The sequence below is a fragment of the Aspergillus sclerotioniger genome, assembly GCF_003184525.1.
Source record: "Aspergillus sclerotioniger CBS 115572 chromosome Unknown BO94scaffold_16, whole genome shotgun sequence".
Classification (NCBI taxonomy): Eukaryota; Fungi; Ascomycota; class Eurotiomycetes; order Eurotiales; family Aspergillaceae; genus Aspergillus; species Aspergillus sclerotioniger.
This window is the reverse complement of record NW_020291006.1, coordinates 172,679-192,347: the sequence shown is the minus strand read 5'-3', so window position 1 is coordinate 192,347 and position 19,669 is coordinate 172,679. Positions and strand designations below refer to the sequence as shown.

Below are 19,669 nucleotides of genomic sequence, written 5' to 3'. Positions count from 1 at the left end.
ATGACATGGAATCTGCTACCGGTTGATGGCGGTGATCCCCATGCGGTGGCTGTCCCACAGCGACCATAAAATTAAAGGACGTCGGGATCCATTCCGTATTATCATCATTCATCATACCACATGGCAGTGTCTTCCCGCACCAGGATGGTCAACCCTCAATTCCAATTCATCCAGGAGGGGGGCCCGTAATCATTATTGGCATTACGCGAGATGGCTCTGGTGTCCAGCCTGATCATCCCATCGGTGCACCGTGAAGACTGAGACTAACCCTCCATTGCAGCGGAATGATTGTCTGATCGAGATACTAGCGGTCAAACCATCAAACCGTTGAACTGGGGCTGACTTGGTGAATACTTACCTACCTGCCTATAATGCGTATTATGCCTACGCACCATGCCATCCTTTCGCCGGTGCCTAAGCCAGACCCCTACAGGGCCCTTTGTAGTTTCTGGCCTAGTACGGAGTACTCCGGACTTATTCTCCATCTTTGCAGGCATCCAAGCCTGGGGTTCGGCCGGGTCTTTTTCGGCACCGTCACTTACGTAGGCCTAGTATAGTAATTCAAGTATAATACATACATCCATACATCCATACATCCTTACATCCATCGATACATACATACTCGTGGTATTCTTAGCTGCGTATCGGAAGGCGGTTGCTGGGCGTTCCGATCCTCCCCTCCGTTTCTTTTTCTTTTTCATAATCGTCATGATTGATTATTATTATTATTACCTTTCGTGGGAGTGTTTAGTCGACGCTGATCTGTTGTTCATTGCCCCGATTGCTTTGTTGCGCCCGCAGATGTATGCAGCCGGAGCCAGGGTTGGCTTCCTCCCCCAATCCTCCACGGCTATCAGCGATCGGTCCAAATCACAATCACCACTGCAGACCTAACGTACGTACGGAAGAAGAGCTGATTATCCCGTCGAGCTTGGACTGGCTGCAGTTGCTGAGGTCTAGGTCCTGGCCGATCCAGAGCTCCCTCTCCGGTCGGTCGGTCGGTCGGTCGGTCGGTCTGTACGACTAGCTACTTATTGACTTGCACCGTAGCCATGGGGCCAGGAAGAAGATGACAAGACGACAAGATGTACTCCGTATCGAGTATCGAAGTATCAAGTATCAAGTATCAAGTAACGTGACAGTTCAATGGATTAGTGAATGATCATTATTTAATCCAAATCAACACTTAGCTTTCCACCAAGTCTCGGCCAGGTTTAGTGGCCCCCAACTAGTAATGTAGACAAGACATGAAGGCCCCTCGGACCGACCCACCTGCTGGTGCATCCATCGTGGACAGGAATCATCCTAATCTCGACGGGACCGTTTTCTTCCTTTCTTCTCATCAGATCGTGTGTCCTGCCATTGGCCGGGAAAAATCCCTCGTGCAAATGGGTCGCAACGCTATCCTTCGGCTTCGACCGTGTACGCCGTACATCATGCAGAAAAGGCATGGAGTCTCCGCCGCACCGTCAGGTTCAACTCTCCTAGTCCTGGAGGTTCTGTCCTTCCCCTCCCTGACGGTGTTGGTACCTGGTAGCCCACTACTAACTAGTAGTATGTAAGTGGTGATAGCAGCAGTATCTAGCCAGTGGTATCTAGCACTTGCAGACCATTTCTCGTCTGGCCCTAACTGTTTAGTCGTAGTTTGGCTCGTCGCGTGGGAACTTGAAGCTTGGAATCCCTGTCTCGGTTCAAGACCAAGTAAATGCTAGAGAGATACTATTACCTAGTAGTAATAGTATTTCCCGGTGTAGTACAGGTCGGACTGTCTGACAATTGCCCTCTCAAAGAGAGCACGCTATCTTAGCTCTATGTACTATACGGAGTAAGTACAGGGTACTTCCGAGGAGCAGCAGTCAGGCATGTTCATGTAGCACTACTAGTAGTATGGTTATCAGCGGATCTCCGCAAATCAACATCAGGGCTGTTAATTAGACACGGTGGCTGTCAATCAATCAACGATCCCTACCTGCCCACTGTGACTGCGCAAACCCCCAGTCACCCCCCCCAGTCGGCCACCTGTCTTCTTTCCTTTGATTCTTTAGGCCCATCAACCTACGCCGTAAAGAGTCGAGAGTTATGGCCGAGGTCCGGTGCAGCTGTTTACGCCGTTACGGAGAACCCACGTCAGTTGCAACCCCTAGATAGAACCGGAGGGTTGGTTTCAACTCTTGAGAGTGGTCGCCAGCTAGAGCTGCAATTGATTACCCTGCTTTCTTGGATGCCAATGATAAACCTTCTCGGCGGAGCAATGACCGCCAGACGGCTTGAGAGTTACCTGCCTTGCATCCTATAGTTGCTTGTTTAAAGGGCTTGGGGGTACGAGAGGCACCGTCCACCTTGGCCTCGCTGTTGCTTCCGCCGCCGCTGCTGCTGCTGCTCCAAATCCTGCTCCTCCTTCCTTTTCTCGACCAGCTCCTAAAACGAAATGAGGGTTGATAACTTTAGACATCCGTTCGCCCTGATTCTCGATACCTGCTGACCCCCCACACGGAACCCTCGAGCATCGGCACCCAAACGGGATATGTGCATAAAAGAAAGCTGCCTCCATCTCAGGCTAACAACTCGAGTGGGATTCGGTTTTCGATCCGATCACAGGTTAGAACATCAGAGTAAGGGGCCTGCGAAGGCGTATACTAGTTTTCTCCGTGTCCAGACAAGGGGCTGTTGACTAGAACCAGCCCCGTTTCGTGGTCCAGGCAGTACGGAGTAGGTAGTTTATATGAGGTTCATGCAGTCGCTTCCATTATTGACGCGGGAGGGTTCCACGACAGAAGGGATGTTGTACATGGATATCGGTGCCACCGAGGGATCCTGCCCACATACCCGAGCAGCAGTGAGTGTTTCCCGCCTATCTAGTGGCATGGACTGGCAACCCTCAGTCTCTCAAGAAAGGGTCCAAGAATCGGCAGGATCGCATGAGATTCACCTGTAGGCAGACAAGATTGATGCTTGGCATCAGTGCCCGCCAAAACATATGAAGGTACAATGCGGGATTTGCGAAATTTGCGAAATTTGCGACCACTGACTGGTGGGCACCGTTCTCTGAGGGGGTCGAGAGGGTTGGCCGCTAATCATCTAGTATCTACTTACGATTCTCTGGCGGAGTCGGCTTCGATGTGAGTGACCTGAGTGTGATTACTTACTTGGGCTATTACCCCTCATGGGGTAGCATGACTCTGCTAGAGTATCGTCTTCTAAGTTCTACCTAGTAGGTAAACCTACGCCGACGGAGATGAAGGTGGAACTCCCTGCCACGCATGGAGGAGCCGCCACAGCAGCAAGCTACGGCCTACTCCCTATCCATCATAGATAGTCCTGCACGAGGCATCCGAGTACTCGACTAGACTCGACGAGCGTCGAACTAACTCGTCTCGCCGACCAGTCGTGCATCGAGCCAGTGAGCCACCCAAGCCATCGGCTCCCGTCAATGGGTGTGCGGGGACCGAGGGTTGGATTGAGGCTGTGCGGCATCTGCAGTGCTGGGATCCGAAAATTAAGGTCGTCAGGAGTCAGTGACTAATCGCGTCCTCAATACGGCCGTGGAACAAACGTCATTTTGGGGAATGTGCGAGACCAAGCGAGACCAAGCGTGGAGGATCCCGCCTCAGACTGGCCGGGGAGGCGGACGTCATCCGACTGATTTTCGTGTAGGAAATGAGGGGAAGTTGCTGTTTTCTTGGGAGAACAATCCTCCATTCACAGCCAGCAATGCTGATACTGGTTGCGCGTAATGACTGCCGGGACAACGAAGCGAGACGGGGTATCTACGGAGTAGATAGTTGGCTAGGAGGAGCTGATGTATGTGAACGCGGAAGCAGACCCAGTCCGGACGATTAGTTAGTCCCCACGGACAGCTGATGGCAACTTCGCGCAGTCGCAGGAGAGAACACGCCCTGACTCTTCTTCTGTACCTTAGCCAGGTTAAGAAGGTTGTTGGAGGAACTGAGGAGGAGACGAGACGAGCGAGACGCCCGCGCCACTCTGGTATTATATTCAGGTCGTCAGCAAAGCCGATTGCGGATTGATTATTACCACCAGTAGTACTGCCCCCGTACCAGGTACCCTAGTCATGGGGGCTTCCACCGCAGGCTGGTTGCCAGAATTCCCCGAGGACAGGGCATTATTATTAATTTGAGCCGGGATCTGTATGACGTCATAGATATGTTTATAGTGGCAAGCATGGGCGTGGTGAACACAGCCGACTACATCCGTAAAGGCAAGCATGATGATGAGACACCGTCAAGTTCCCTGGACATTCAGGGTACCTCCTTCCTAGGCGTTAGGGGATATTGTTCTGTGGGTGGGAAGTGGAACAGTGTGGCTGCAACTGTATGATACCATCTGGTTACCGTACCAAAAGGCCAACTCAGACCTGCGAACGGGAGGCGGTAGCGAGCGTATGAGGACCTGCCTACTGGAACTCAGCTTGATTTCATTATTCTTACTCGACGCTGACCCGAGAACCTGAAAGATATTCCAGCACCACAGAGACTTGATCGGAGGCTTGAGGGGAGAAGAGGGGCGCTGCCCTTTCTTCCACATCCGGTAACAACGGGAAAGTCCCTCATCTTTGTAACCTCACCGAGTCACCAGAAGCTGTTCCCACAATTTGAGGATTATTAATAAGACAACAGTAATAATAATCGTTAATCATCATCGCCGTTCCAGCGAGGAAAAGGACTGGTTGCTTCTGGTAGCTGGGAGGAGAAAGCAAAGCGAACTAGCCAGCCCACACCCCCATCAGGGCTCCTCAGCTATTTGCTTGGTTACTTTACCACTGCCTCCTCCATCATAGTAGGTTAGGTTACCTACCGGCACCAACCAACCTGCAACGCCCGTGGCGGACTACGGTACCAGTTAGGGTATTTCAACCTGGGCCCCCCGGTAGGCAGCCCTGAAAGGAGCCCTCCTTCTCCTCGTCTCGTCTCCCTACTACTACTAGTAGTTCCTCCATACGCAGCCTTCCCCCGGGGTAATTTTCATCACCACACCTGTTCCTCCCTGACTTTAAGTGGAATTCGCAAGGCAACGAGCCAAGTCTTATTTCGAGGACCCTAGTCTGTACCGTTCCATCTGGGCATTCCGTGCCTTGTTGCGCCGTGCTTTTTTTTTTCTTCTTTAAATTTTTTTTTGTGTTTAGTTAATTATTTTTTATTTATTCTCTTTTTCTTGTTTCTTTTTTCTTTTCTTCTTTGGCTGCATGATTTACTTTTTCTCTACTCAAAAACTCCTATTGTAATTTCCACATCCGAAGTCATTTCCATCCGTCACCTTACAAAGTCAAAACCGTCGCCTCAGGCCACAATCACCACGACCGACTGGGGCCACCGCAACTTTTTTTCTCTCCTCTCCCCCCGTCCTCCCAACTTTCCTCAGCATCTCTCAATTTCTTTCCAAAAGCCATTGTCGCTGGCCTCTGCAGCTTCGCGCTGTAGGCTTCTAATCTCCCACTTTGCCACGGGGGCTTTCTCGTTCCTCTCAAACCTCCGTGCACCCACCACTTCTCACTACCGCACATGACTCCACAATCGGCTTCGCCAGTACCTTCCGCAGTCTCCTCCGCCGCAGCATCACAGTTCTCCAACGATTCCCGCGATGGAGAGTCTCAGGTAACACGTGCTTTAGCGGGCATGAATATGTCCGCCGTGAATGGGGATGTCCTCCCCGTTCCCCCGACCCCCGCAAAGACCACTAGACCTACCATGGCCAATCGCATCTCCCGCATGTTCTCCAATACCGGGAAGTCCACCTTGAAAGAGCCGGAGTCGCATCGCGACTTCTCAGATAGCAGCACAGAGAGTGTCAAAGCCCCCTCAAATGCCAGCATTAAACAATCCAAGCCCATCTCTAAACCCTCTTCCAAGCCATCCTCGAAGCCATCTTCCAGAGCCCCGTCCCGACAGGCGTCTACGAAAGAAGACAATGAGAAAAAACCGAAGTCTAGCAATGGCAAAGATCAAAAGGAAGGGCCACCCGCTCACAAGCGTTTTGAGTTGCCCGGGGACGGCACCCACAGCCATCACCTTAGGAGCGCAAGACGGCAGGAGAAGCTGACTGACCTACTACGAGACATGCTGGGCGGCGGCAGGAAGAAGGAAGATCACGTCGACGAGCAACAGTTGTCGCTCATGTCAACATGGATCGACCAATTCAAGAACGAACGGGATAAGTTGGCTGCTGACAAGAAGGGCGGCCCGAATGCCACCGCTTCGCTCGTTGATAAATACGGCAAATGCCAGGAGATTGTTGGTCGTGGGGCCTTTGGTATTGTTCGGATATCCCACAAGGTGGACCCAAGAGACTCCAAGGTCGAGCAGCTGTACGCGGTCAAAGAGTTCCGCCGCCGTCCTCAAGAGACTACCAAGAAGTATCAGAAGCGGTTAACCTCGGAATTCTGCATCTCCTCTTCCCTTCGACACCCTAACGTCATTCACACCCTCGATCTTCTGCAAGATGCCAAAGGTGACTACTGTGAAGTGATGGAATACTGCGCAGGTGGCGATCTCTACACTCTGGTGTTGGCAGCCGGGAAACTTGAAGTGGCCGAGGCAGATTGCTTCTTCAAACAGCTCATGCGTGGCGTTGAATACATGCACGAAATGGGTGTTGCCCACCGGGACCTGAAGCCCGAAAACCTTTTGTTGACCACCCACGGAGCCTTGAAGATTACAGACTTTGGAAATGGCGAATGCTTCCGTATGGCGTGGGAGAAAGAACCCCATATGACTGCGGGCCTTTGTGGCTCAGCTCCTTACATCGCCCCGGAAGAATATATTGAAAAAGAATTTGACCCAAGAGCAGTTGATGTCTGGGCCACTGGTGTCATCTACATGGCCATGAGGACCGGGCGCCACCTCTGGCGAGTTGCACGGAAGGACGAAGATGAATTTTATCAACGTTATTTGGAGGGTCGTAAACATGAGGATGGTTACGCTCCCATTGAAACCTTGCATCGGGTAAGGGCTGACCGACCCCGTCTGATTACCTGATGTAGCAGCTGACAAGTCTCGCAGGCCCGTTGCCGTAACGTGATCTACTCTATTCTCGACCCAAACCCTTCTCGCCGCATCAATGCCTCGCAGGTCTTAAAGTCCGAATGGGTTCGCGAGATCAAGCTATGCAAGGCAGGCGAAGAAGGATACTGATCCCGACGGGGTGTACCGTTGGGCCCTCGAGGCTCAGGTGGCGTATCTGGAAGGGGGACATGGTCTCGGCGGATTGATCGGACGTTTGTTCCGGACTGTGTATCCCTTGTGAGGGATCTGCCTCTGTCGGCCTCTTGCGTCTTCTAAAACCATAAACCCGGGTGGTTCATGTGTTTCTCCCGTTTATTTTGGGGGGATTTGGTCCTTCTTGACTGTTCTATAGAAGGAGGCACCATTGATTTCTACACTATTATACCGGCGCATGTTTTCTGTTCCATTTCCATCTGCCTACTAGCTTATGGGCTTAGTTTGGTCGTCATGTTTTCATGTCAATGCAACGAAGAGTCATGACCTATGAGCCATCTTTCCATTCTCCAGCTTTTCTTTCCTATCAACGTTCTATACCTCTTTCAGTTCACGCATCCCAGGCTTTCATTGATATCATCTCGTTTTCTAAATACATTTAATGGGTCTTGTCAGGGGGCTGGATGACACTCATCGACAGGGACCATCTTTTTCTACTCAGGTTGTGTTGATCATGCTGACAGTCTTCTTCTTTCTTTAGTCAGGGCGTGGTTCTTTATTTTATCATGGGTTATGTGGAATGTAGCATCAGGGAGGTTGTATCAATATGGGAGGGTGAAATTTCTTGGGATACCCTTCGCAGCATATATTCCAATGTGACCCTCGTCATGTTTTCCTATGTATTCTGAGAGTTGAAAGTGGGCGACTGCCGGGCGACTGCCGGCATGTGAGTTGGCCATCCGGAATATCTTAAGTACACCGCAGCAATGCCAGCAAATATGACTGATTGATTGATTGATCCACCGGCCGCACAGCTTGGCCTTTAATTATTTGTTCTTCTCCAGTGTTATTGTGCCCATTCACTCCCCTTTCTACGGAGTAATCTGACCAATGTCCGATGATTCAGACCCTAGCAGAGGTCGGATCCGAGTCAGCGATAAGAAGTATGTTTTATGATTAACTATCATTGTCTTGTCGCTGCATCTATGAATGGTCCGGAGCGGATTATTCCAAGGAGCTACCAAGCGATGACTTCTTTACAGCTAGGAGCGCCCGCCTGGACTCGGGAATACATGGCTTGACTGGCATCGGCACTCGTTAGCTGCCCCTTTTTCCTTGCTGCTGCCACGATACTCACCCTGCCTTAAATGGACGCGATATTGCCCGATCGTATTATTATCACGCCAGTAACAATCTTACTTCCCCGCGGCTGTGCAATGTATCCCAGCTTTTGTCAACCCATTTATGCAGCTGAGACACTTACACGCCGACATCTGCAACGGGGCGATTCTTCATGCGACAAGGACCTCTCTTACACAGCACATCAGGCTGATGATTGTTTGTGGGCCCATCCAAGGCCTGTCTGGGCGCGTGAATCAAAAGTACAACTAGCACCGGGCCCGATGCACGAGCGACCTCCTACTATTGTCTTGGGACGATATTTCTATCGACGCCAAGATTCCTAGGCAGCCAAGGAGGACTGCACTGCATTCTCCCACCCTCAGCTGGCCAGACCGAACCAATGATGACACGGAGGGGGTCTGGAAGACCCCAAATCATGTACCTAGGTACGTTGGGGTGGATGTACTGTGTATGCATCAGATGCCTCAGGTAGGCCGGCTGGCCAATGGACCGTGTCATTACACCAAAACATTCCCGTGCCGAGTTGCAAACGGGGGCGACACCGGACGCAAGCCAGATCAAGCTTGCTTGGCGCATCATGCAGCCCCAAAAGGAGCCCGATTCCTTGGTCAATAGGAAGCGTCCCTCGGAGGAAGGCTAGCTTGCTGAAACCCTTGTTTTGTGGAGATCAGACAGCTCAGCAGCTGATGGTGGTGGTGGTGGTGGTCGGTCTCACCGTTGATAGCTCGTGGTGTGGTGTGGTTTATTGTGTGCTGTTAAAAGCACGCCCTGTTCCTAGGATCATTTCTTCTTCCTGAATTTATCTTCTAATTGTCTTCTACCCAATATCGAACAACCCCTTTCTCCCCCCCCCTTTTTTTTTTTTTTTTTGTTCGAGGCACTACCCAATCCCGTTGTGGAATGCCAGCATCGGCAGTCTGGCCAGCCCTATGCAGCTGGAATTGTCCAGATGGATCATGCAGTACAACCCGGACAGGCAGCACCATTTTTACCTAATCGGACTAGTTATGGGCAAAACAGGACCTCCAACACACACGACTCTGACGGGTTAGCTCGATTGGCAATCGACAGTCGGTGTCAGCCATGCAAGGCTGGATCTACTAGCCCGATGGAGCAGGAGTTGGTTGGGATTCGCCAACGAGATCGCCGAGCCCCGAACTAAGGTAGGCGTCTATCTATATCCATGAGGTCTGAGCAAAATGTCATTCGCAAGTCAAAACTGGTATGGTACACAATAGCTGCATGTCTTGGTTTAGAGTGCAGGCAGCCCGATGAAGCTGCTGCTAATACGGAGTACGACAGGATCTATTGGAGAGTTGATTCGTAACTGAGTTTTGCATGTGTGCCAAAGCGCTTATCGATCCTTCTTCGAGTCGTGAATTGATCGATCTGACCACCTAGTTGGTATCAGCCTGCAGGCTCATGAGTAACGCCTCACTAGATTGCGGACAAACGCGGGGAAACGCGGTTCTCGTCGCATACTGAATTAAACGCTACGTAAATAGGCTAGTCCCCGACATCAAATCATTAATCATGGTTCGGCTGGCATTCGGAAAGCCCGAAGAATGTTTGTGCAACCATAATCATATACTACTAGTAGATACCTATGTACGGAGTACATTGGAGCAGCATGTACTCCGGATCCCATACTCCTTATGACCTTGGACTTCCTCCAGATTCTCGTGCCAATTCTGCCAAATCCAATAATGCACTAGATGTATTATGCGGCACGGACTGGTTGAAATAGCAGCGCAACGATAGGCTAGCGAGTCCTTCATGACGTTTTTCTTCAGATACTCAGGCACAAGCCGAGTCTCCCACTCTTTGACATCATGAAGACTGTTTGCCAGATTCTCGTGGAAGGGGACTGGATGACGTCAGAGCCCGACCGGAACTCGGTACGCAAAAGAGCAGCCGTTACTTCCGAGTAATTTACAACCTAGCGCCGTATTGTTCCATCGTAGGGCTGTACGCAGTACAGTAAAACTGAACCTGGCACCGCCACGGGGGGCAGATGGGCACAGCCACTGCAATCGAACGTCTCCGAACATCATCCGTCCCGCATCGGGCATCTGGATTCTGAGGCCTTTCGCATTCGTTCGGGCTGTCTCTCTCGTCTCATCTCGCCACTATCATCCCCAACTTCTCTCCCCGGGTACCCCCTCGCATACTGCTCCAAACGAAGCTTTTGATTCCGAAACCCTTTCACACTCTCCCCGACGTTCTACTCGACCGCTAGTTGCCATCATGTCCTGGGCAGGTGCGCAGAATACCCGTTTCATCTTGTGAAGCATGTATCCGAGGGCATACTTCTGACATGTCAATCTATGGTCTACAGGGTTCAAGAAAAATGTCAACCGCGCTACGACGCAGGTGATGATGAAGACGGGTATGCTGGTGCCCCCGCCGCGATCGTTCTCCCCGCTTGCTTCGGCGACGAGCATCACCGATATATCCTATCTCCTCTGTGGAGGGTACCGATGCGACCCCGTACACTGACCCCTGGTGCTGGAATTAATAGGACACGTGGAGCGCACGAACGATCGCGACTATGAGATTGAAGAGCGGTATGGTGTCCTTTGGGCAGACAAGGGGCCTGGAACCTCATCGCTAACGGCCATGGCTACAGTCGGTACCGGACGATGGAAGCTGCCGCCAATCGGTTACAGAAGGAGGCAAAAGGATACTTGGACTCGCTACGAGGTGGGTGGTTCTTCCGAGCTCTATGCCGGTCGAGCATGAGGGATGCTGATGCCTGGACAGCTATGACCGCATCGCAGATGCGTATTGCTGAGACCATCGATGCTTTCTATGGGGATGCCGGAACCAATGATGGCGTGAGTCGAAGCTACAAGCAAGCCGTGGAGGATCTCGATGCCGAAACCATCAAGGCATTGGATGGACCGTACCGGTATGTTCGACCTCGCGATGGTGGGGTCTTGAATGTGGACTAATGTGTCACCACTTAGTTCGACCGTGCTGGAGCCGATCTCCCGTTTCTGTGCCTACTTCCCCGACATCAACGAGTGCATCAAGAAGCGCAACCACAAGCTACTGGACTACGATTCGATGCGCGCCAAGGTTAAGAAGTTGGTCGAGAAGCCCGACAAGGACGCCACGAAGCTTCCCCGGACGGAGCGTGAGACGGAGATCGCCAAGCAAGCCTATGAACAGTTGAACGAACAGCTCTTCAACGAACTCCCCCAGCTTATCGACCTGCGTGTGCCGTACCTGGACCCAAGTTTCGAGGCTTTGGTAAAAATTCAACTGCGGTTCTGTGCCGAGGCATACTCGCGCATGGCGCAGGTGCAGCAGTACCTGGATGCGGAGACGAGGGACCAGTACGCCCGGGGCGACCTGGACAACCGGGTGGAAGAGGTGTTGCAAGAGATTCGGGATTTGAGCATAGCGGGAACTGTCTAATCGTGTCACATTGCTTTGGGTGGGTTCGTTTCTTGCTTATCTGTTCTATTACCCTGCGTGCCTGTCGATTTCCCTGATAGCCGCTCTAATTATCTCTGCTTCTGCATCAAAACAGCCTTGGGGAACTCATTGTTAAAATTACATTAAATTATTTTGGAATTCCCATATCCATCCATGATTACATATGTAGACCATCCATCTATGTGAGAAATCCAAAAACTAATAACAGGGGTATCTCGAAACCACCTCTATATTTATATCCCATTCCATCCCATCACAACCATCACGGCTCCCCCCCCTCCCGGTACAACTCATCAGCCAACGCCTCCATAACCGGCACCGCAGCGGCCCGCACGGCCGCCAATTCCGCAGGACTCATTTCCGCAAGAACATAATCCGCCACATCCCCACGATTCCTCGTCTCGGGCCTCCCAATCCCCACGCCGATGCGCAGAACCGACAGATCCCCCAAACCTCCTTTCTTCGGCGGATACAGCCCCTTCCCCCTCAAACTCTCAAACGCACTAATCAGCCCGCGATGGCCCCTCAGACTGGCCTTCTCGGGCCCCCCCTCTTCACGCGCACCTTTCCCAACGGCGCCTCCAACTCATCATGCAGAATGACCAATGTAGGCGAGAATTGGCGCAGAGAAACCGGATCCACGCCGCGGATCTGCCACTCGGGATGTTGCCACTCGGGATGTTGTCGCTCGGGGGTCGCGACGACACGAACGTGACCGCGCTGTACGACGGACTTGAATGTTTCGGTTTGGGTGGAGGAGAGCCAGGATTGGAATTGGCGGAGAAGTTTGGGGCCGGACTCATTCATGTAGGATGGGCTGTGCCAGGTTTTGTAGAAGAGGGGACCATTGGAAGAGAGGGAGGAGACGAGGGGTGCGCGGGCTGGAAGGAGGGGTGTGAGGGCTTCGAGGAGGATGTGGCCGGCGCTGTGGCGGGTTTGGCGATAGGGTCGCGGGTTGCCGATCGAGGCGATGAAGAGGAAGCGGCGCGGGGTTTTGAGGGTGAGGGAGGTTGAGGAGGGGGGCGTGGCGGGAGACATTGAGAGAGGAGAGGAGGGGGAGGGGACGGGGAGGGGGAATGAGAGGATGGGGCGATTGTGGTTGTGGTTGTGGTTGACTTTCGGGTGGTTGGTTGGAGTCGGGCCCGTTCCGTGGTTTCGACTTCTCCATGGATTAATACTTCTCGTGAGACTACTGATTCTACTGATAGCCCATCTCTGAATTCTATATACTCCATACTTATCAATACTAGTACTCCCATTAAACAGTACCTCCTCCACCTCTCACCCTCACCTCCGCCTCCCTCAGTTGACTCATTTGAGTACTCACGTTCTGACTCAGAATGTCGATTTATCGCATGCTAATCCATCCCAGCAACGGATGCGAATCCTTGCAATAATGCTGCCTCACTAGCATTACACGGCCAGCTAGCAACCTGGCACCGCCAGCGTCAGAATTCAGGATGCCCGAGTCCAGCCAGACGCCCCCCTCAACCAGCTTGCGCCTGCAAGCCACCTATCAGGCTATCACCTCGCCCTGACTACCAGCCTAAGCCTGACTCAGTACCAGGGAACAGCGGCGGACCTCTCAGTGCCTGCAATGGGGCGGGCTGCCCAAAGAGGGAAATGAAAGGACTATCCGCTGCATGGCGTCTCGTGTGCCTCGCTAATTGCACTGCAGTTGGATTCCCAGGAAATGGTCGGTCCCGGTCGATCGAACCGGCCCTTCAGGCTGCCTGCATTGATGGGTCTAGAGACGTCCCTCAGCCTCTCAGCATGCTCGTTGCAGGGGCTAGTCTTCGGCCTCCGTGGACTTTCACGGCCTCGCGCTGATCAACTGCCCTCCTAATCCGTCCTTCTTTCCTCCGACTTCCTTCTCCCCTCCCCTCGGCACCTGGCGCGAAGCTTTTCTCGCTAGGCCAATGTGCGTCCCGACCATTTTTGCAAACCGCTGAGAATTCTCCGTGTTTGTGACTCGGTGCTTAACCAGTTGCGTCACTCACGGCCTATTCCGCCATCTTTGCTTTTTCTTCCTGTCCCCTTGGGTCGAACAAGAACGATGAACTATTCATCTCACACGTGTCACCGAAGCTCGATATCAGGACCCGTGGCTCATGTTCGACGGACTCGCATGGCTTTACCCCTGGTTACAACCCTAACAAGCAAACGTGAACCATTGCAGGAAGTGCTGCCCTAAGCTGGTCGGGCGTGCGTCGGCCTTCCCTAGGAGAAGACCCTCTATAAACACCGATCTTGATGCGCCGTTCCCTTCACCGACCCTCAAGTTCGTCATGTCATGGCGGCAAAAGATCTTCAGCCGTTAGGCCAAAACGTGCCTCTTGTCGATGTGGACGAGAATGAGCATGCGCAAAAGCAACCATGGGCTATGCCTCCGGAGCCAGATTCCGATGATGAAGTCTCCATGTAAGGCAGCACCATCTCCCCTATCCTTCGGCCATGTTTGGCAGGACCTGCTAATCGCGACGACAGCAACTCCTACGAGGCACAATACATAGACTCCGTCGAGGAGAACGACCGCCGATACTGTAACGAAACCTATTACATGCCCAACGACGAAGCCGAACAAACCCGTCTGAACATCGTTCACCAGATCTACCTCATCCTACTGGACGGCCATCTGACCGCTGCCCCCATCGCCACAGATGCGCCGCGCATCCTCGACATCGGTACCGGACCAGGTGACTGGGCCATCGAGATGAGCACCGCCTACCCCCACGGCACCATCATCGCCTCGGACATCAGCGTCTTCGACAACGGCCTTGGCCACGTCGACCTCCCCAACGTGTTCTTCCGCCTCGACGATGCCCGCGATGACTGGGCCTATCACGCCCCCTTCGACCTAATCCATCTCCGCGGCCTCTCCGGCGCCTTCCCAGATTGGCCCTTCATCTACCAGCAGGCCTTCCGCCACCTCGTCCCCGGAGGGTATCTCGAGGTCGCCGATACCGACTTCGCTGCGGAGACCACCACCTCCCTGCCGACGAATTCCTACCTACGTCTCTTTTTCTCGGTCCTGAGCTCCGCCGCCGAATCAGCCGGCTGCCTGCGCGATATGACCCATCTCCAACCCAACCTCCTCAGCGCCCACGGCTTCGTCGACATCCACGTCCACGAATACACCTTCCCCATTGGCCTGTGGCCCGAAAATCCCCGTGACCGCACCCTAGGCAAAATGGGCCTCATTGCCCTCCTCGAGGGCCTGGAAGCAATCAGTCTGCGTCTGCTGACAGCTTCCTACGGTTGGGGTCCCGAGGAGGTGCGAGATTTGTGTGACCAGGTGCGCGCGGAGATCCTCTCCGGCGGGTATCGGGTTAGTGTGAGCGTTCGAATGATCACGGGTCGGAAGCCGTTGGATAGGTAGTACCTACCTACCTACGTGGACCTATTATTAATGACTACAATGAACCAACAGTAAAGAAACTTGGACATATCAACAATGTCGGATTGAATCCGGTTTGATTTCGGAAATTTGACTTCGCTCAAAGAAATGACATTATATAACCCGGCCACGATGAAGACCAGACCAGACCTTATGTATCTGATTCTATAGACAGCCAGCCTGCCAGTCACCAAACGTGACATATTCATACATACATACATAGCATACCATAATGGCTTGAATAAGATGAAACACAGACAGACAGACCCTTTTTGATCCTAACGCCGTCCGAACCCAATGCAGTCGAGCAACGACAAAAGGCTAGAAACAAGAACAAGACTTACTGGGAATAGCAAGATAATAGTGGGAGTGATAGTGGGGGTAGTAAAGCGGGTGATAAAAGAGGGAAAATGGGGGTTGACATTAAAGCTGAAACTTTGTCCTCGTCTTCTCCATCCCACCCTTCCATTCCCATTCCTGTCCACTGGCCCGTTGAATGCCCTTATCGACACGACGTAGCTTGAGAGTGAACCGCGGACCCAGCTCCTGCATACCAGCGCGGATACCCTCGGCGCCCTTCATCTCTTTGCCGTCGGCGCCGACAACGGCCTTCTCGGTCTCGCGCTTCTCGCGGAACACGTAACGATGGCGACGGAAGAAGAGGTAATCGCGGCTGTTGAGGACAGTAACCACCTGTCGGCCTTCGATGTCCGGCTGCGGGGGGAACAGGGTCCGGAAGAGATGCGCAGTCAAAAGACCCAACGGCGTGCGGAAGTTGTTCAGGATCAGCTCCGGCCAGTGTTCTGTGGAGTTACCGTGGCCCGGGATACGCTTGCCCTCGACCCAGTTGGTCATGGAGAAATGGAACATGGGGCCGGTGGGTAGGTGCACGATGTCCAACCCTGTGGGCTTCTTCTGGTCCTCGCGCAGGATGACCACGGCCGTGAAGTTGCGGTTGGAGGCAAACTTGGAGATTTCGCGGATGGAGAACTGGTGCGCAAAGCGGTGGCGCGAGCGTCGCACGTAGACGGAGTTGGGGAATAGGTCTGTTAGGAGCTCGGCTTCGTGGTGCAGGGTTGAGTTGAGCGAAGTGGTGATCAGGATCTTCGGGGAGGGCGGCTTCTCGGTGTTGAAGAGGGAAGGGAATTTTGCGGCAAGAGTGTCTGGAACAGCAGTGAGGTTTGTGCTCTTGGTAGATTGCGATGGACTGGTGGCGCGCTCGGTAGCCGAGGGGAGGCTGGATTTGCGGCGTCCACGAGTGTCGCCCGAGGACTTCTTGGTGTTGTTATCGTCGTCGTCGTCATCATCATCATCGCCATCCACCCCCTCGTCTTCCTCGTCACTGCTGGCAAGCATGCTGTCCACGTCATCATCGTCTTCATCATCATCAGACTCTTCTTCTCCTTCTGATGATTTCTCATCCTCGTCCAAGGGCCGGTTCAGCTCGTCCTCCTCTTCTTGTTTGCGCCGCTTGATGCGCTCGACGTCCACACTCAGTCCCAGACCATCCTCCACGTCGCTGCCAGCGTCATCCCAGACACGCTTCCGGTCAATGGTCAAGGGAATATTGCGCTTCAAGCGGTCCGCCTTCAGCTTGGGGTTTTTGGCTTCCTCTTTCTTGAATGCATGTCGCTCGGCGTGACGAGCGGCGTCCTTGGCGCGCTTCCGCTTGATATGGAGCATTTTGCGCTGGATCTTGTTGCGGGGCTTGACATCAAGACCGGCATCCGGCGGCGGCCGGGACATGGACTTTCTGGAAACCATGGTGGCTGATGGAAATGAAGGAAATGAAGTTGGAGAGACTGAGAATGATGCCAATTACCCAAACGGGGCCAAAAAAATCTGGCGGATCAACGGTTTGGCCGGCGGTGAGCTGGGACTGGGCTGCTTACCTCAGCGGGACTCGTGATGGTCTGCTTCTCAGCAGCCCCGGATTATGGATTATGGATTATTGATTGCCAGCAGGTAATTGCCAGTCGAAAAAAACCGCCCGGCAATTCTTTCGGCCTTTCCAGCCCATTCGCTCCCCGCATTTTGGTTGGCGAGAGGGAGCAGCAGCGCGCACACCAGCGAGGAGGGCGGATGAGTCACTGGCAGGCTCCGTGGCTGCGGCGCCTTTGTCGCGGTCCCTCGTCGTCTTTTCGTCCCCGCCGACAACTTCTTCCTTTTCGCGTTCCCCCCACTTCCACTTGCGCTCGAAGCCTTCCCCCCGTCTTCCACCCCCGTTCCTTCTCGTCCTCGCCCCTCGCTGCCAGGCACCATCTGCAATCCTCCGGACAAAAAAAGAAGTCGTCAAAAATGGCTTCCGTCACCACCAAGACCGGCCAGGTCGTCGACCGGTCTGTCTTGGACTCTATGCTGCGCCGCCGTCTCTTCTACACCCCCTCCTTCGAGATCTACGGCGGTGTTTCCGGTCTCTACGATTATGGCCCGCCCGGTTGCGCCGTCCTGAACAACATTGTCGATCTGTGGCGCAAGCATTTCGTCCTGGAGGAGGACATGCTCGAGGTCGACTGCTCTATGCTGACCCCGCACGAGATCCTTAAGACCAGTGGCCACGTTGACAAGTTCGCCGACTGGATGTGCAAGGACCCCAAGACCGGCGAGATCTTCCGCGCGGACCACCTGGTGGAGGAAGTGCTTGAAAGCCGCCTCAAGGGTGACAAGGAGGCCCGTGGCCAGAAGGTTGAGGTGGACGAGGAGAAGGAGGCCAAGAAGAAGAAGAAGGTCAAGCAGACCAAGGTGGTCAAGCTGGATGACGCTGTCGTCAAGGAGTACGAGGAGATTCTGGCCCAGATCGACAACTTCGACGGTCCCGCCCTTGAGAAGATCATCACCAAGTACGACATCCGCAACCCCACCACCGATGGCAACCTCCTGCCCCCCGTGGCCTTCAACCTGATGTTCCAGACCTCCATCGGACCCAGCAGTAACATGCCCGGCTACCTGCGCCCGGAGACCGCCCAGGGACAGTTCCTCAACTTCCAGAAGCTGCTAGAGTTCAACCAGCAGTCCATGCCATTCGCCTCCGCCTCCATCGGCAAGTCGTTCCGGAATGAGATCTCCCCCCGTGCCGGTCTGCTGCGTGTGCGTGAGTTCTTGATGGCTGAGATCGAGCACTTCGTCGACCCTGAGGGTGGCAAGAAGCATACTCGCTTCGAGGAGGTCAAGGACGTCGAGATGACTCTGCTCAACCGTGACATCCAGCTGTCTGGTAGCACCAAGACGGAGCAGATGACCATCGGCAAGGCGGTTGAGACTGGCCTGGTGGACAATGAGACCCTGGGTTACTTCCTGGCTCGTATCCAGCAGTTTCTGTTCAAGCTGGGCGTGGACCCCAAGAAGCTGCGCTTCCGCCAACACATGGCTAATGAGATGGCCCACTACGCCGCCGACTGCTGGGATGCGGAATTGCAGACCAGCTACGGCTGGATCGAGTGCGTTGGCTGCGCCGACCGCAGTGCATATGATTTGACCGTGCACAAGAACAAGACCGGCGCCCCTCTGGTCGTTCGTGAGACCCGGGCCGAGCCCCTCCGGGTCGAGGAGTGGCAGATCGACCTTGACAAGAAGAAGTTCGGTCCCCGCTTCAAGAAGGACGGCAAGAGCGTGACTGCTGCCATTGACGCGCTGTCCCAGGAGCTGCGGGAGAAGCTGGCGCTCGACCTGGAGCAGACCGGCAAGATCGAGGTGGAGGTGGAGGGTGTCCCCTCCGGCAAGGTCGAGCTCGACAAGGAGCTGATCAAGATCGAAAAGCGCACCCGTGTGGAGAATGTGCGCGAGTACACGCCTAATGTTATCGAGCCGTCCTTCGGTATCGGTCGTATCCTGTACAGCATGATTGAGCAGGTCTACTGGTCCCGTGAAGGCGATGAGGCCCGTGGTGTATGTGAACCATTTATTTACCCCTACCGTATTTAACCGCTCCAGACGCTAATAGATGTGATCCCTAGGTTCTGTCTTTCCCCCCCGCGATTGCCCCGACCAAGGTGCTGATTGTCCCTCTGTCGACGCACTCGTCCTTCGCGCCTCTGGTGCAGCGCATGACGACCAAGCTGCGCCGGATGGGTGTGTCCAACCGGGTGGACGACTCGTCGGCCAGTATCGGCAAGCGGTACGCGCGCAACGACGAGCTGGGCACGCCCTTCGGTGTGACGGTGGACTTCCAATCGGTCAAGGACAACACGTTCACGCTGCGCGACCGCGACTCGACGAAGCAGGTGCGTGCCAGCGAGGACGAGATTGCGCAGGCCATCAAGGCCCTGGTGGAGGGCGAGGAGACATGGGAGGACGTGCGCCAGCGCCTGCCGGAGTTCACCGGCCAGGAGGTGGAGTAAAGGATGAAAGGAATCTTCAAAAAAGTGTGCATGTTAGAGACAAACCGATCTCCGGCCATAGACGGTCGCGCAATATACGGCGAGAATGTTCTAGACGTACTTGGGTACTACTACCTATGTACATATGTAGTTGTACTACGGAGTATGCATCGTAGATCTGAGCCGCATCGAGGCCG

The 19,669-nt window shown here is 53.8% G+C and overlaps 7 protein-coding genes across 7 annotated transcripts; 5 read left to right on the top strand and 2 right to left on the bottom strand.

The window, feature by feature from the left end:
- Positions 1-663: 663 nt before the first annotated feature.
- On the top strand, positions 664-1,163 carry BO94DRAFT_535831 (uncharacterized protein). Its single transcript, XM_025611876.1, has one exon. It carries the CDS (start codon positions 709-711, stop codon positions 892-894), a length of 186 nt encoding a protein of 61 aa, XP_025466713.1. The 5' UTR covers positions 664-708; the 3' UTR covers positions 895-1,163.
- A 4,356-nt stretch (positions 1,164-5,519) lies between these two features.
- On the top strand, positions 5,520-7,148 carry BO94DRAFT_566442 (serine/threonine protein kinase SAT4; the record flags this gene model as incomplete). Its single annotated transcript, XM_025614553.1, has 2 exons — positions 5,520-6,978; positions 7,009-7,148. 2 exons carry the CDS (start codon positions 5,520-5,522, stop codon positions 7,146-7,148), a joined length of 1,599 nt encoding a protein of 532 aa, XP_025466712.1.
- Positions 7,149-10,095: 2,947 nt separating this feature from the next.
- Positions 10,096-12,007, top strand: BO94DRAFT_91506 (amphiphysin-like protein RVS161). The gene is made up of 6 exons (XM_025617741.1): positions 10,096-10,575; positions 10,654-10,704; positions 10,837-10,882; positions 10,945-11,018; positions 11,079-11,226; positions 11,285-12,007. Exons 1-6 carry the CDS (start codon positions 10,563-10,565, stop codon positions 11,736-11,738), a joined length of 786 nt encoding a protein of 261 aa, XP_025466711.1. The 5' UTR covers positions 10,096-10,562; the 3' UTR covers positions 11,739-12,007.
- On the bottom strand, positions 11,767-12,815 carry BO94DRAFT_535827 (uncharacterized protein). Its single transcript, XM_025611875.1, has 2 exons — positions 12,324-12,815; positions 11,767-12,297 (listed from the first exon to the last, which is right to left on the bottom strand). Exons 1-2 carry the CDS (start codon positions 12,795-12,797, stop codon positions 12,022-12,024), a joined length of 750 nt encoding a protein of 249 aa, XP_025466710.1. The 5' UTR covers positions 12,798-12,815; the 3' UTR covers positions 11,767-12,021.
- Positions 12,816-13,821: 1,006 nt separating this feature from the next.
- BO94DRAFT_90761 (class I SAM-dependent methyltransferase) lies at positions 13,822-15,500 on the top strand. The gene is made up of 2 exons (XM_025617739.1): positions 13,822-14,180; positions 14,247-15,500. Exons 1-2 carry the CDS (start codon positions 14,053-14,055, stop codon positions 15,136-15,138), a joined length of 1,020 nt encoding a protein of 339 aa, XP_025466709.1. The 5' UTR covers positions 13,822-14,052; the 3' UTR covers positions 15,139-15,500.
- Positions 15,235-16,944, bottom strand: BO94DRAFT_535825 (rRNA-binding ribosome biosynthesis protein RPF1). The gene has a single exon (XM_025611874.1). The coding sequence runs from the start codon at positions 16,918-16,920 to the stop codon at positions 15,580-15,582; it is 1,341 nt and encodes a 446-aa protein (XP_025466708.1). The 5' UTR covers positions 16,921-16,944; the 3' UTR covers positions 15,235-15,579.
- A 150-nt stretch (positions 16,945-17,094) lies between these two features.
- BO94DRAFT_535824 (glycine--tRNA ligase) lies at positions 17,095-19,592 on the top strand. The gene is made up of 2 exons (XM_025611873.1): positions 17,095-19,041; positions 19,110-19,592. The coding sequence occupies exons 1-2, from the start codon at positions 17,455-17,457 to the stop codon at positions 19,491-19,493; spliced, it is 1,971 nt and encodes a 656-aa protein (XP_025466707.1). The 5' UTR covers positions 17,095-17,454; the 3' UTR covers positions 19,494-19,592.
- The last annotated feature ends 77 nt before the right edge of the window (positions 19,593-19,669 follow it).

What these genes read in the sequence shown, in the direction of transcription:
- BO94DRAFT_535831 (XM_025611876.1), top strand. Translation starts at nt 709, where the DNA reads ATGATTGATTATTATTATTATTACCTTTCGTGGGAGTGTTTAGTCGAC.
- BO94DRAFT_91506 (XM_025617741.1), top strand. An exon ending in GCAGGTGATGATGAAGACGG is followed by an intron (nt 10,705 to 10,836) that starts GTATGCTGGTGC and finishes TGGAATTAATAG; the next exon opens with GACACGTGGAGCGCACGAAC. An exon ending in GACTATGAGATTGAAGAGCG is followed by an intron (nt 10,883 to 10,944) that starts GTATGGTGTCCT and finishes CCATGGCTACAG; the next exon opens with TCGGTACCGGACGATGGAAG.
- BO94DRAFT_535827 (XM_025611875.1), bottom strand. Translation starts at nt 12,797, where the DNA reads ATGTCTCCCGCCACGCCCCCCTCCTCAACCTCCCTCACCCTCAAAACC. An exon ending in TGGAGGCGCCGTTGGGAAAG is followed by an intron (nt 12,298 to 12,323) that starts GTGCGCGTGAAG and finishes GGGGGGCCCGAG; the next exon opens with AAGGCCAGTCTGAGGGGCCA.
- BO94DRAFT_90761 (XM_025617739.1), top strand. Translation starts at nt 14,053, where the DNA reads ATGGCGGCAAAAGATCTTCAGCCGTTAGGCCAAAACGTGCCTCTTGTC. An exon ending in TCCGATGATGAAGTCTCCAT is followed by an intron (nt 14,181 to 14,246) that starts GTAAGGCAGCAC and finishes TCGCGACGACAG; the next exon opens with CAACTCCTACGAGGCACAAT.
- BO94DRAFT_535825 (XM_025611874.1), bottom strand. Translation starts at nt 16,920, where the DNA reads ATGGTTTCCAGAAAGTCCATGTCCCGGCCGCCGCCGGATGCCGGTCTT.
- BO94DRAFT_535824 (XM_025611873.1), top strand. Translation starts at nt 17,455, where the DNA reads ATGGCTTCCGTCACCACCAAGACCGGCCAGGTCGTCGACCGGTCTGTC. An exon ending in AAGGCGATGAGGCCCGTGGT is followed by an intron (nt 19,042 to 19,109) that starts GTATGTGAACCA and finishes TGTGATCCCTAG; the next exon opens with GTTCTGTCTTTCCCCCCCGC.